Source organism: Buteo buteo, chromosome 2 (genome assembly GCF_964188355.1).
Source record: "Buteo buteo chromosome 2, bButBut1.hap1.1, whole genome shotgun sequence".
NCBI lineage: Eukaryota > Metazoa > Chordata > Aves > Accipitriformes > Accipitridae > Buteo > Buteo buteo.
This window is the reverse complement of record NC_134172.1, coordinates 20,582,258-20,598,209: the sequence shown is the minus strand read 5'-3', so window position 1 is coordinate 20,598,209 and position 15,952 is coordinate 20,582,258. Positions and strand designations below refer to the sequence as shown.

The 15,952-nt window shown below is 36.7% G+C and overlaps 1 protein-coding gene across 2 annotated transcripts in view; it reads right to left on the bottom strand.

The window, feature by feature from the left end:
• The window catches only part of PIP4K2A (phosphatidylinositol-5-phosphate 4-kinase type 2 alpha), a 119,478-nt gene that overhangs the window by 53,092 nt on the left and 50,434 nt on the right, over window positions 1-15,952 (bottom strand). For both annotated transcript variants that reach the window (XM_075047698.1, XM_075047706.1), the window contains exons 2-3: window positions 3,207-3,304; window positions 1,998-2,094 (exon numbers count right to left, since the gene is read on the bottom strand). In XM_075047698.1, the coding sequence (XP_074903799.1) occupies window positions 1,998-2,094; window positions 3,207-3,304 (195 nt within the window). The remainder of the gene's footprint in view (window positions 1-1,997; window positions 2,095-3,206; window positions 3,305-15,952) is intronic.

Here is a 15,952-nt window from a genome sequence, read left to right as displayed (position 1 = left end):
AGTAGTGAATGCAGACATTGCCTTCCCTTGGGTCAAAATTAATATTAACTATCTTGTGTTTTTCACTAAATATCCTTGAAATACTAAATAGCACTGAAGATTTTTTCTAACTAATACATAATTTTGTTGAATTAAAAACCAGGATGTGCTTATATTTTCTTTTTTTTGTTTTTTTGTTTGGTTACATTGTCAAAAAACCCAAAACACATAGCTGCAAACAAGTATTTTTGTTTTTAATCTGAAAATACTGACATTATATTTAGTGACAATCCTTTGTTTTATCATTGTTATCATTAATAAATCCAAACAGCAGTATAACATAGTAATAACAGGAATTTCTGTTGTAGAACAGCAGTGCAGATGGAAACATTTCACAGTGCTGTGGAATACAGCATTTTTGATTATGCTAAGTTTGCCAGTTTTAACTAATGACAGTCTTCTAATATATATTTACTAAAAGATAGCAAGCATGAGCCAACACCATAATTTTAAGTTTAGGAGCAACCACCTGTCCTTCCTCTCTGACACACTGATCCTTTTCTTTTGTCAATAAAAAGGAAATCTTCATATTAAGGGATCAAATAACTTCCCAAACAAGATCCTCTTTGGTCCATCAGGAAAATCAAATCAGGAATGCAATTTGATTTAACTGTTTCAACTGTTGGCCTGAGTCTTGGAGTATGTCCTCTTAAACAGTTCATCAGTAAACAGTAAACAGGATAATGAAAAATCATGTGATAGGATCACGACAGCTCTACCAAAAAAACCCAACTCAACCCTTTTCTCCACCTACTGGCAAAATGCCTTACCAAAGTTACAGTGGCCATGTACCGAGATCCATAACCTGATCTCCATCTACACTCCTGCAAGCATGTTTTAACCCATCTATGCTTTCTAACACATTGTTTTATATTGAAAAGGGGAAAACTGGTAAAAAGGATAGTTGAAGGACTTAGGTGTAGATTTTGGCTGCAGTATTCAGTCTGCTCTATGTAGCAAGAATGGGAGTGTTAACTGTACAAGTGCATTTTGTACAATTTGTTTAGCTACTTGAAACCATTTATTAAGTATCTTCTCTTAATATATCTTAGTGACAGGCTACAAATCCAGCTGCAGCCCAAATACAGTTGCAGCCCACATCAAAATAGTTTGAAAGAACAAAGGAGCATGAAAGGAAGCAGCACTGGGTTACACAGCAAGTGCTCTTTAGGACAGGACATCTTGCAGTGTGACTGCAGAAGGAATTACCCCTGTGACTGAAACAGTATACATTAGGAACAGTTAATGGAAAAGGGAATTGTCAGTGAGTATTGGCAAATCAGACTGAAGCAGACTTTGAGAACTTTCTTTTGCAAAGACAGAAAGAAGTTTTGACTGCAAGGAACAACCCTGCCAAGTCTAGAGCAATTTCTTGTTTTGCTATATCTGCTCTATGCAAGCGATTTGTCTCCAGATCCTCACAACAAGGGGAAAAGGAGACATGATGAAGCAGCATGAAGTTAGCAGGCCACAGGTCACTCTTTTCTAAACAAAAAGAGTATGAATTAAAAAAAAAGCTGTGGTCGTTTCAGAAACCACATGTCACACAGACAACACCACTGAAGCAACTGTTATCTAAGTGACCCAGCTGAATATAGCATCTCTTGTCAGTAGTGTCCAGACATTGTTTTTTCTTCCTATTGCAAGAAGTATCACCCTGCAGTTTTAATAACATGGCTTATGACTGGGAGGTACTCTAATGGGAAACACGGAGGACTAAAGATAGCCGAGGGTAGGAACCAGAAGACAGCTGGGGCAGGCAAAGAGGAAAACAGAAATGTTCTGCTTGCTGGTGGGGAAATAGTAGAAAGAATGCCTTCTTTTTCTCTTAGTTTTCCTCCAACTTATAAAAAAATAACTTTATTTCAGCACATTGGCCTGCTTGTTCACAACTGCAGCATTACTAATCTTTAAAATCTGTATAACCACTAGTTTAGGCGTTTTGAAAGAGAACTTACCTGAAAGTCTTGATCATCAATTCCAAACCTCTCTCTTAGATTACGGAAAACCATTGGACAATATTCCTTAAATTTGAAATGACTTGGCATGTTTTCTCTGAAAGAATATAAAACCAAATCAACTTCATTCACCTGCATTTGTAATAAGTAACTCTAGAGTATTCTGTCTCAATTCTGTTCAGTTCATACAAAGCAGAGGACATGGAGATTTACAATCTCTCTTCTAATGCTTTCTTTCTTTCAGTGAGATTTGGTCTCACTGTGTTCTTTTCTTTTTCTTTACAATATTGAATGGATTTATACATTTTTGTATCTAACAAGCTACAACATAACTGGATGAGATAAACACAAACTATATTTTGGTAACTTTGGAACCTGAGCTCAAAAGCAGAAAAGAATGCTTTCCCATTGCCCTAAAACTACTTCAAAGGTGAAATCTTAGATTGAATTATACAAGAATTACTATACTGTCTGTGACACCAGAAAGTATTGACAGTACCAAAGCTTACAAAAATTTTGACTCATTCAGTACAGGGCCGATTTTAATATCCTAGTGTTGATTTCAAACTTAGACATGAGAAAAGTTATTTTGACCTTTGCCACAGAACAGAAGATCCAAAGTAGCATAATACTTCCTTTTCCAAAATATAATCTTGAATAAAATTCAGGTTATACACAAAACAGCATTAATAGTTTTGTTTATCTGTACATACTGTTCATGAAGCATTTTATTTTTGAGAGACGTAGATATTACATGAAACAATCTTAATTTTGGAGCTTCTATATGATTGTTATGATTTTGTATTATGGATTATAAAAAGCTGAACATTATTCAGCTTTGACATATGCTTTAAATTCTCATTCTTGTTCAAATATTTCATTTAATAAAAAGTACATGCATGTGATTTTATGTTTTTAAAAATACCCAAATAAATGCTTATATCAGCCATAAATAATCACACCAAGAAAGGATTGCCTTCAATATGTAAGATATTAATAAGGCAATAATAAATCATATGGAGGAAAAATACTACCCAGTGGCCCTTGCTGTTGCTTTTCAGAACAGCACAGATGGTTATGTTTATCGCAGGATTAACGTAATCATCAAAACTTCATTCCCATGAACTGAAAAATAACAGAGTTCATAGTACTTCATAAAAATATCACTGCCACTATCCACTTCTACAAAGAATTGTTACTTGTACTTACTTGTTGAAAAGGTGATTGTCCACCTTTATCTTTGAGTATGCTTTGAAATCATCTGGCATCAACATAACAGGGATTTGAACATGGCTCAGTTCATTGATCTAGAGAAAACAGAATATATTTAGTTGCTGATGTCTTTGCAAAGATGCTGCATGTGTCTTAATTACGAAAATGTTATTCAGTCTATTATTTCTTGTGTATAGGTGCTGGGAATCAGTGTAAGCAAATGAAGAATGCAAAAGCAGTTTTATTCTTTCCATATTAAATTCAATCACAAGATTGACACTTTGGAAAAGAAGAAACAGCATTCCATATTTATACGACTTTCAGGAAAAAAAGTGCTTCAAAGCACACCTGGAGTGTACTTTTTATGGAAGGTCAGTGAGGATGCCAGCAAAATGGTCTTTAATCCCAATGTTCTTGTTTCGTCAATTAAGCTACACTTTCAGAAGATAATTCAAATTCTATATTTCAAATTACTATTTACCTTTGCAGCTTACAAAGTAGTCTTACATGTCTGTGTCTTGAACTATTCACAGAAAACAGAGTGAAATTTTGCTTACACGTGAATGCACACACTTGGGCTAAATAAGCAGAGGTTTGTTTCTTACACTAGTGCAGAACTCAGCCAAGTTTTTGCAAGTCATAGCATTGAGGCATTGTTTTGATTGTTCAAGTCAGACAAACTATTTAAATAGCTAAATTTTTTGCTTAAAAATAGATGGAGAAGTTCTAATGTTTTTCTTATTTTGTTATATTTATGGGGACCGTCTATTCTTTCTAGTATTGAAATAAATAGTCATTCTTCTCAAGAACAGGGTTTTTCATACCTATTTGAAATCCACTTCTGACCACATCTTTATGATAAAATGTAGACAACTTTATCACTACCTAGTTGGTAGGCATGTTTTTATTACTGCATGTATTAATCTACCCTTATTTTAGTAAATTTTAACTGAAACATGATAAACATAAGACAGAGAATTGTTAGCTTGCAATGCTGCTTTCAAATCACGAATGAGATACCCATTACAACAGTCAACAAATATCCATGACATACATTTTACCTATGTTCTTACGGTGTTCGACACCCTGGTAACGCGTCTCAATTTACCTGGTCAAATCTTCTTGCTCATGCAGAGCATGTTCTGCTTCAGCAGTTTTCTACAGAGTTTAGAGGAAAACCCACTCTATATGAATACAAATGCACACTAGGGGTGGATATAGCAACACAGGGGTGCTCCTCTGCTCTTAGCACTGCTTATCAAACACTGTTTTCCAACTAGGAAGCTGTTAGTTGCCTGTAAATGCTATCCTGCTTAAGAGAGGCTTTCGGAGAAACCTTCACTGAAGCAGCTATAGCTTATAAACATTGGAGGAAAAAACTGCATTCACTGCAAGTATGACCTTTTGAGGAACTGAAGTTAAACAAAATAAGAAAACAGTGAGGAGCCTTTTAGCTCTTAAACAGAGGAAAGCAACCAATGGAAGCAGGCAGGTCAGGCAGCCTCATCACTTTTCAGTACTTTCCAGTCCCAGTAACATTCCCTTGCATGTCTCATTTTTATTGTTTGGATCCCTGCAGCCCACAAGAAAACTGATAAAATCTGTTGAATTTACTTTACAGAATACTTCTTTGGAAAGCCTGAAAAGCTCTAGATAGAGGCATGGCAGTTATATAGCAGAGCAGAGAAAGGAAATAAAAAGATGTTTGGGATGGGCTGAATGTGCTCTGCTCCTTGGAATTGTTGGGAGAATGCTCTTTCCTCCTTCCAAAGGGAGAGAAAGAAGAAACTCCAGTAAATTTTTGAAAACACAGCTGTACAAACCTAATAAATCATGCTGACACCTCATTAAATACGACATAAAATAACAAAACCTTGATCGAAAATCACTACATCTAACACACATGCTCTTTACTACAGTTGATATCACCGTACATCAATTTCACCCTGAAACCATAGGGCAGGTTCATGAGTCTGCAGAACTAGTCTAGCTGTTGTACAAATAAAACTAGGCACAAGTAGATATATTGCGCAGAGATATGAAACTTTAGATTTGCTTATACAGAATTACCCACTCTTTTAGAATGCTAGATCATACAACAAATTCCATGCCTGAACGAGGGATAAGATACATTCATGTACATTCTAACCAAAAGCGATCCCAAGAACACCTTCCACTGAATACTGTCAATAATGCTGAATTCATACATCTTCAATCATCTACAGTAACAACAGGTTTGCTTGCAAATCTGAATTTTAGATTATTAAAATGGCATTGATCAAATTTTTACATGCATTTGCTTTCTCAATTTGTTGATGTAAATTTTCTCTGGATACATCTATAGATTTGCTTTCATGTTGCGAATATTTACATTTGTGCTATAACGGCACAGTTTTAATTTTACCTGTAGGCCTTACAAATGCCATCTACATAACAGAGTAACATAGCCAAATGTGCTCATATTTGCATACTTTAGAGATTCTTTTATTCTAAGCAAAATTTCCAAAACACTTCTCCTAGGAAGTTCCTTACAAGATGTGAATGTACACTCCTCCCACCTCCCCACCCCCCAAATCAGGAAAAAAAAATGCAGACTAAGAGCAGGTTTGGGTTATTTTGTTTTGGTTTTTTTTTTGAGGGGTGTTGGTTTCTTTGTTGTTTTTGTTTGTTTGTTTTGTTTTTGTTTGTTTTCTTCCCCCCCAAAGATTCATCCAACTCTCAGGTATGTAAAAGTAATTTCTCTAATATTTTAGGGAATTCCTCTCTAGCAGAAGAGGAAAGTAAAAAAGCAAGTGATGAACACACAGTAGAAATGACCTTTGGTATAGCATACCAGCTGAGTAATGGCATGTCCCAGTGGCACAGGCCATTAATTAATTTAAACCCTTCAAGTGTAAGCTCTGGTTCTTTGTGCAATAGTACATTTTTTGGATAGATTTGATAAGGCCAGATTGCAAAGTGCACACAAGACAGAAAGGAATATCCATGTCATTAGATCTTGGTGGAAGCTGGAACCACATTGCAGGTGGGGGAGGACGGTGTGGTGCCGGGCGGAGAGAAGAAACAAAATCCAAACTCCCCCCCAAACAGCTCTTGAAAAGGAAGAGGTCAGAGGGATCAATTCTCCACTTTGCCATCACCATGTAAAGAAACAGTCACATCTGAAAGACTCTAAATATGAAACACAAAGACGACATTTTGAACCTTCCAACTCATTTCAGATGAAAATTTTGTTTGTTTTTCTGCATTTGCAAGTCAAGCGTGACAGAATATTTTAAGATTCATGTGATACCTTTGCCAAGTATTATGTGCATCTCTTCACATTACCCACCAAATACAGCTAGCTCCCTTAGCAATAGCAAATGAAACGTGACTGTGAGGATGAAAGTTCAGTATTCCCAATTACAACAGAAACTGTGTTACAATAGCTGTAATAATTACATAAGAAATAAGAAATACCCATTTTTCTCTAAGGAGTGCTTCTGAATGTAACATAATCATAAGCAAGAAATAATTTCCCACAAGAGAGAATCACAACGCATAAATGAAGCAGAAAGAGCTCACTGGACAGAGGACTGACTTGTTGCTGAGGACTCAGGATCAAGCATTCATTTAATTACAACTACTTCTAAGAGAACCCACATTTACAGCATTTCTACAATAAATGCATGTGCATCATACTGAGAAAGTTCTTCTAGTCATGCAACCTACATCCTTTAACTGCCCTGATTTGTTGTTGCCAATGCAAAGTTTTGCTGCAGTTTGTCTTGTTATTTGAAACTGACAATGCTTACTATATCTTTGAGGAATTTAAATCCCATATAATAGCCTTAGAGAATGGTTTATTTTAAATATAAATGACTAAGATTTTAGTTGCACAGTAACCATGCATATTATGTATAATACCTCATGTCTATTAATAACATTTGTAAACTCATGCACACAAGATATTAATAAGTGACCCAGAAACCTCTCTAAGTAATTTGTTCAAATATCTTCTGTGATATTGGTATAAAACCAGGTGGTTATGTGAGATGGAGACATCCCCCACAACTTACGAGCTTTAAGGAAGAACAATTTTAAAAGCCTTAGACTGGCATCGCCCCTTTAAACACTTTGTACAAAAAATTGTGGCTGTAGAGATCTGCTCAGAGCTGTGGCTCAGTCATGGCAGGTGGGAGGGGGCCGAAGCGAAAGGAGGCTTTCAGGCAAAAACCGGCTGATTGCAACTCATTTTGCTCCTGCAGGTTTAGGATTGAATTCACACTGTCAGGAAAACAGAGGTTGTAATTAAACTGCAAATAAGGGAATAATAAAAGCCTACTGGACATTGAATAAATAGTAAGACTCAGCTGGTAATGATTCTGAAATTAGCACACAGAGAAGTGTTCCCACAAAGCCATCTTATATTTGTGACATTTCAAATAAGCTTCTCTAATTTATATGATTTGAAATCACGCAATGAATATATCATAAATTGTTAGGCATTATTAATGGCCCTTATTTAATTCAGATACATTCACCCTAAACACCACATTACTAGGGCAATGCATAATTAAACATTAGTTTTCATTCTGTCAGAACATAAGCAGCAATAAATTGCTTGTATGCAAAGCAGACAATGAGATATTTAAGCAGCATATAATAAAGGCAATTTACAGCATATATTGCATATTTAGCTAGAGGAGCCAGAACAATGATCCTGTTCTCCAACAGATACAAGCTGATGCCTATCACTATGATGCTGCAGCAAGAAACCTGTGTAACACATTTCAGCTGGTATTATTAATTAAAAAAACAAACCCCAAATGCAAACAACCGTACAAAATCAAAGAAGCCACGTACATCAATGTCCAAAATTTCATCCCAAGCACATCAGAAATCACATGCAGACTACTTAGCAATGCCTAGCGGTTCCTTTTGAAACTCTCTTCCTATTTAAAGCCTTCATTCTGTACATGGTTTCTTGTATTCAGTATCTCAGCTTTAATATACAGCATAAATACTGTTTCTTATTAATTTAACATATCATCCAGCCAAACTCGCTGGCTGAACCTATGGGGGGGGATGAGGTGTTTTCACACAGAACAGCTTGATAAAACATCTCAATTGCAGTTATGGCTCTTGGCAGTTTCACACACAGGAAAATCTGCTCCTCTGGATGCTGGATGTGGCTAAAGTTGTGGAAGTGCTACTTTCTTTTCAGCTCTGTTTATCTCCCAGCTCTCTGAACTGAAAGCCAATTCACAGCAGTCTAACTCCTGAGACAAACAAGCTACAATTGGTTTGTTACTCAGAGAAAGTCAAGTGCATTTTTCACAAATTTGTGATTTAAACAAAGATTTTGGAAGAAGTGGGAGTAGAAGAGACTTTGGAAGAAATAAATTATTTAGGTCTAAAAATAGAATTGAACTTCCAACACCACCAGCAGTTCTAAGATTTTTATGTTCATGGTTTGCTTTCTGCATCTCACTTTCTTCTTTGGCAAGGAAACTTACACAAAGCTCTGAAGAGAAAAAAATATCAGACTACTTTTTGTGCAGACAAGGAGTCACCATTTTGACAGGGCCACAGACTTCTTCAAAGGCACAGTTAGTTCACGTACCGGTAGGTCAATGCTTGCAAAAGCAAGCCTATCGGCTTCTAATGGATTGCTCTTAAAAAACAAGGCTGCAGAACAAGAACGCAACAGAGGAAAACTGTTTGGGGTACAAAATTTCACATCTAGGACACTGTTATCCTTCATTCTTCCGGCACCTTCTTGATAACTGAACACCCTGCAGGTCTTACCAAACAGCATTTTCCTGATTACTAGAGCACTATCATCTAGAAGATAAAGTTTCTTAATCTTATTCATTCTGTTATCCTGTAAAAAGCCATTTCTAAAGCTGTTCCTATTTTGCAAGGCGTAAGGGTTTCGGTTAAAGCACAACGGGCCGGGTGGTGACAGGCAGAGCTATAGGCAGGCATTTACATCCTCCTCTCCCCAGATGTGGAACATGCTGCAGTATCGCTACCAGGACAGTAAACGCCTTGTGTTGAAGTATAAACTGAAAGTGAAGTGATTATTTTACAACTCTTTGAAATCTACCTTGAAGGGTCTGAAAAGGGTGGATGAGGTCAGCAGCTAATCGATTTTGTGGAAGACATTTGCCTGTTACAGGGCAAAGCCATCATTTGATAAATGTCATTTGACAGTTTAAATTACACTCAAAGCCATTCTTGCACGAGAAATAAAAGGTTAAGCTAAGTTCTGCTGTAGAGAAATAAATCAGTTCAGCAAAATACTCCTTAATTTGTTTTAAATGAGGTTTTCATCATTTCAATCACACAAAAATTAATCTCCCCATCCCCCCCTCCCCTCCCCCCGCCAAAAGCACAAGGCAAAAAATATCCACACCCAGACTGTTGTGGGTTTTTTTATAAGCTACACAATGTGCTAGGAGTTTAAATGGCATAGGAGACTTCTCCTATATAAGTAATTTCTGGTTACCTATACAGAAACAAGTCCTGAAATTTAAGCAATTATATGACTAAGAAAAACACAAGGTAAAGCATTTAATGTTCTCTGAGTCTTTAGGATCATTTTAATTTAAGGTATATGGAGAGAAAAAAACCAACCCAAACCAACATAAAAGGCCACCTACCTGCCAGAGTAATAGACGTTGAAGTTTTACATGTCTCAAAACATCTACCAGTAATGACTAGAGCACCTTCATGTTTTTACAGTTCAGGTGATACCTGTCATTAGATTGTTGGCTTTCAATGAAATTCAGTAATCTAATACTAGAAAAGTAGGCCAAATTGAATCAAATGTTTTTCAAATTGCCTTAATGCAGAAGTACATACTTTTCCCAAAGTACTAAACACAGAATATCCGAAATACTTTACAAAAATATTAAATACACTTCATGGATTTAGAAATTCTGAGAAATGAACACATCAATTACAGCTTATTTACTTTTTATCAAAAAAGTAGCAGGACTTTTCTGAAGTCTTATGGTCTGTCTGCCTTTGAATTAAAAAAACAAAACAAAAAATTTCACAGCATACCCCAAATGTTTTCATGAGACTTTTTAGTTGCTGTTTTCAACAGTGCAAGGATATCTTTGGGGAGGGAAGGTCCGTACTACATGCATCCACGTGGAAAACAGGATATTGTGACATACCCGAGAAAGCTCCGAACAGGATATTGTGACATACCAAATACAGTCCCAAAACAGAGGAAAAAAAATGGTTTTGAAGAACATTCATTTCTTGGTGTTTAAATTTGGAATATCAGGGCCCAAAATCCAAATGAAGGATTTTATAGCTTGGTTATCACTGCTGTTCACAGAGTTTGGAGTGACAATGTTTAAAGAACCTACAACAAGAGCACCAAAATCACATTCCCTTTACAAATGTTTTGATGCAAGTTTTTAAGTCTTTTGGACATTTGCACAGTCTAGAAAAGCCAGAACATCTGCTGTATACTGTCAGACAAACGTAAAGCCACATTTCTACAGATTTGGTTAAACTTCCTGTAAATCTGCTTACACCTTTCAGTGAGTGCAAAAATTAACACTTCATAATGTGCCAAATAATCAAAGACAAAATATAAATTAAGCGGCTCAGATATAATGCCTGTCATGATAATGCCCCTTTCTCCTAAAAACCTAAGACAAATGCAATAGTATGTACAAAGATACTAGTGCACATTAATGAAGTGGAAAACAGAGTAATAGAAATGTGACTTCTTTGTGGCGGAGATTTTTGACATGCAACACAGTTTGAGTAGCAAATGGCACAAAAAAATAAAGTGCAGTCTCAGTCCAAAAGGAAATTTTAAAGCAATGAAAGTCCTTCAGATTTGGATGAGTTGTGATGCACACAATACAGATGAGCTCATCCTTGTTTGCTAATGTCATAGTTAAGAAGAAAACAAGACAAGGCATACAGCTCAGACAATTTAGCAATTTGCAAGCTATTAGCTAGTGGGCTTGCCACAAAATTGATAAAAGAACATTTTATTTTTTGAGCAGAAATATCTCGAGTCATCTTTTTAAAACTTCAGTTTGTGTGCTGGGAAGTTGATGCACTTTAATACAACCTTTCATAGCAATAGGTATCTTCAGTTATTGTTTGAAATACTGATTTAAAATACACATACCTGTCACAAGGTCTGACAGCAATCTGGTCTATATTATTCTAATTAAAGAACAAAATGCTTATCTGGCAACAGATAAACTTTAAGTTCACTTGGCTTTGTCCTGAAAGCTTCACAAGAGAATACCTAAAAAGAGGAGGATGCTAGGAGGCACCAAGCATTTATTTATGATATAGGGAAAGGTTTAATGAAAATAACTTAAATTCTATATACAGAGTAATCTACAACTCACAGATAAATGTTCTGCTGATTTTCTAAATGATGTCTTGTGGATTCTGGAAGAAGAGTTCAACAGGCAGGAACAAAATGAACTACAATTACACTTATATTCCATGAATCATGTCACTCAGATTTGGAAAACAACCAAACTGACCAACCAACCAAACAGAAAACACACTTAAAGGAGTCTATTAAATAATGCTCACCTCTTATAACAGCTTTTAAGATCATGTTTTTCAAGTATAACTTTTCTGAACAGGAAAAATGAGTCCATGCAGTGAAACAAAATTCCCCTAAGCAGCTGAACAAATACAGAGATGCTGTAGCCTTACCTGAATGCTATAACTGCAAAATGGAATTCAATAGAAAAAAAAATTCTCTTCAACAAAGAAAGGCAAAATATAATGGGAAAAGAAACCTAAGGAACCATTTCACATATAACACATGCAACTCAGCTGCTTAATAAAGAGAAAGGCTTTAAGAGCATCCTGCCTGAGAACAACAAACTGGGATGGCCGCAGAATAAATGCCATATAGTAACAATTTAAGGGATCAGATGGGCTTCATTATTGTTCAGAAGCAATAACAAATGTAGAAAAGCCAAATGTTTTGGTTACTTTTACACTGGCATAATGATGGCATGTACTTCACATTATTATTATTACCATCATTAATAATAATTATTAAGGAGAAGGAAAACCCAACTTGTGAATAGGCTTTTTGGTAACACACTTTAATGTGCTGTCACACATTCTAACCTCACAAATATGTCATTATTTAGGAAACTGTTGACTTGTGAAAAGATGACATTAAAACATGATTCCTTCTGGCCATTTCTGACTATGCATTAGGTGAAGGCCGAAGCTGTGAGGCAAATATTCTGAAAACACAAGCAATACCGTGTGCATTATACAAATCTAATTTATGAAGTTAATTAACTGAACACGAGTGACACCAGAAGCAAGTACACGAAGGTCATACTACAAGTATTTAACTGTTCTGTAAAGCGGCACAGCAGCTATTCTTGGTGACATGGACCTTCCAGAATAATCAGAGAGCACAATGTACAGAACTTGCTCTGCCAGCGCACGTTAGCCTTCAGCTAAAACAACATTTTTTAGCTCTCAATCTATATCTTTCAGGAGAAGTAAGAATTTTCTATGCAGCACCATGCAAAATACTGTACTAGAAGTCCAAATGGGTAAGTATTGCGTTTCCTTGGTTTAGAGAAATCCCTTCATTTATCTCCCTGCATCTTGTTTGCACTGTATTCCTCTTCTATTTACCATGTAATTTTTTACTCCAAAGTAGTGTAATGCCTGAGGTCAGGCTAATAGGTTTGTAGTCACCTGGGAGGGTTACCAGTCTTCCAGATTTTATCAGGATGCCATCCAGAAATTTTTTGCTGCATGAAGCCACTGTATGGGCTCTGTTTATGAAAATGCTGTCAGAGCAAAAGCAAAAGTTGTTGCTAGTCAGGACAGCACGACAGCTCCTGGTAGGACATAAGAAAGACCTTAAGTCTCAAGGAAACCAGAAAGAGCCTGAGCTGTGTAGCAACCTCAGAACAGACATTTGGGATTGTTTAAGTGTTGTTTTAGCACTTTCCTGTCCACCTCTTCTGTGGTCATCGAGGCAGGAATCCTTACTTGTTCTTCCGTATACAGTTTCTAAACATGCATTACTCTTCCCTACTCACAGACATTAAAATACACATTCATTCACATACATACTCTGCAGCTTCTGGCTACTGAAGCAGTGAGTTTATGTGCCCGTTGTTCAGTGTTTGGGAAAGAACAATATCCTGGTGTGTTTACAGTGAGCCAGGTTTTGCTTCTGCTCTGGATATGGTTTTTCCACACAGAATCCCAATTTATTTTGGCAGTAATGCTATATACAAAATTTCATGGATTTATTGTCATTACTTATTGGATATTAACTGCTCAGATATAACAACTGCAACGTTCATTTTGCTGCAGGCCGAGTATTTCAATTACTGCCTTGTATTTCGTAGCCCCAGAAAGCCTTCCTGGCCTCGCAGAAGAAGAGGGGTGTGAGGGGAGGGTGCAGCAGAGCTGCCAGGGGGTCATCGACTCTCGAGTACCGTCACCCTCCTAGTCCAATTAAATTGGGTGTTGAAATGATTATACAACTCAAGGTAAACATCTTTTTTATCCCTTGATGCAAAATAAAATATAATTTGGTAAAAGCAACGCACTATAATTGCATGACTTTTTTTCCTCAGTTTACAGGTCACTTTTGTTATGGGAGGATTTCATGAGCTTAGAGGGACAATAGCACACATTCAATAGGCAAGAGAACATAAATCCGCTTTCTATTTATATTTGTCATAGCCCATAAATAAAAAGCAACTCTGGTGGTTTCAGTGCCGTTAATCTGAACATACACCAGTGTCACGGTGCCTCTGAAGGGAGATCAAACAGAAATTACCAAACTTTGTCATTCAGTAAGCATGGCGACAACAAAACATCACTTTTACTGTAAAGATGAAGACAAAAACAAACTGTAAAGATAAGAAATCTTCTGTAGTATTTTCTACTACATGTTACATGGTAACATTGTTCTGAATCCAGTCAAAAAGCATTTCCCATGATTAGGTGGTTGATGCCAGTATTTGATCAGCTGCCACTCATTTCCTCTCCTGGACTCCAGAATCACATTTGCAAGACTCAGAGAGCAGAACCAGCCCACAGAAACTCTCTCTCACGTCTGAGTCAGGTTATGTATTGCTGATGAACAGTATGCAAAAGAAAACCTAGCTTTTTGATTATTTTCATACTTGAAAACCCAAATTAAAAAACATTTAACAGATTTAATTTGCCCCTTAAGCAAGAATTTCATATACATATATACATATTTTACACACACATACACATATAAATAAATTAATAAAGAAAAGCCCTGAGCTACCAACACGCATTTTCAACCATTAATGCTAATCTTAATATAGGAAATTCTCCAATGCAAATTAAAAAAAAAAAAAAAAAAAAAGAGCTCTGAATAATGCACCCACAGTGAGCACAACATTGCATTTCTGAAGAGTTGAAGCCACGTAGTATCAAACCAAGCAATATTTTTGGGACCAGAGGCATGAGCAGACTGCCTGCACAGTACAAGGGCCAGTTAACTCGACTCACAGCTGCTTTGCATCACCGCAACAGCACAGGCGATCTGGAATGTGCACCCTTATGCCCTCCACATTCCTCTGTGCACACATACTCATTTTTCCATTTTCAGTCTTACTAAGAAATATTTTTTGAAGAACAATGTTAAAAAGAAAACACTGCCCTTAGTTTTAATTTGAATATAAACCCAAAGAACTGAAAAAAAGTTTTGGGGTTGTGTTTTTTTTGAAAGAGAAACTCACAGTAAAAGCAATTGTAATTTTTCTCAAGGAGACTGCCTTTCTTAAGCTGCCATACCTTGTAAAATGCATCATAAAATGAGAAATAACGATAACCTGCACTAATGACTGGACTTCCTGCACACAAGACAGCCATTAATTTCTACTGTTAATTAATTTCTACAGTGGCAGAAAGGCGGAGTGGCTGAAGGGTAAGGTGGTGGCCCTCCAAGCCACGAGGACTCAGAGGGAAGTACACATACAGCAAGTTAAGGAATGTGCTTATCATTTTTCCACCATCAGGAAAAATAGAAAAACTATGATGGATTAAAAGTATCTACTTCAAGCTCATAAGCTCAGGCTTTTCTTCTTGCATTTGATTCCCTGTCGTGTCCCCCATAATTTATGGAAGCATTTATGATTTTATACAACTTTTGACTGAAAATGCACAGTTAATGCTGAAATATTTTTCAGGAAATGTAGAAGATACACTTCTGCCTAGTTACAAGGAAGGACTCAAGAGGAAAATAGGTTCAGTGAGCCACAGGTGTTTACAGAAAAACATAAGGCCCATGCTTCAAACAAGTCAGTGTTGCCAACATCACCCCCAGAAGCAGCACTTCTGATCTTCCCCATTGTTCCCTGCTTTTGCACCATCAGTTTCCTCTTCTGACCTACATGGGTGTGTGGCCAGTTGTGTGATGAACCAAAGCTAAAACCCAAACCAAGCCTGCCGAAAAGGATTTTTGCTCATTTGGATCATTTGCCAATCCTGCTCACTGTGAGGTCGCAGGACAGCAGAGGCAGCAGAGAAATGCTTCCTTTTGCAATTCCTTAGCTTAAAAGGTTTGGACTATGAGCTAAACCCCCTCAAGTTGGAAGGGGCTGCCTGCAGTCCTAGATGTGATTACTACAAGGTGAATAAAGGTTCACCCAAAAATTTATTTTTTAAATTTAAATGAAGTTTTAAATTCAATACCTTGTAAAAAGTATCATAAAAGGAGAAATAACAGT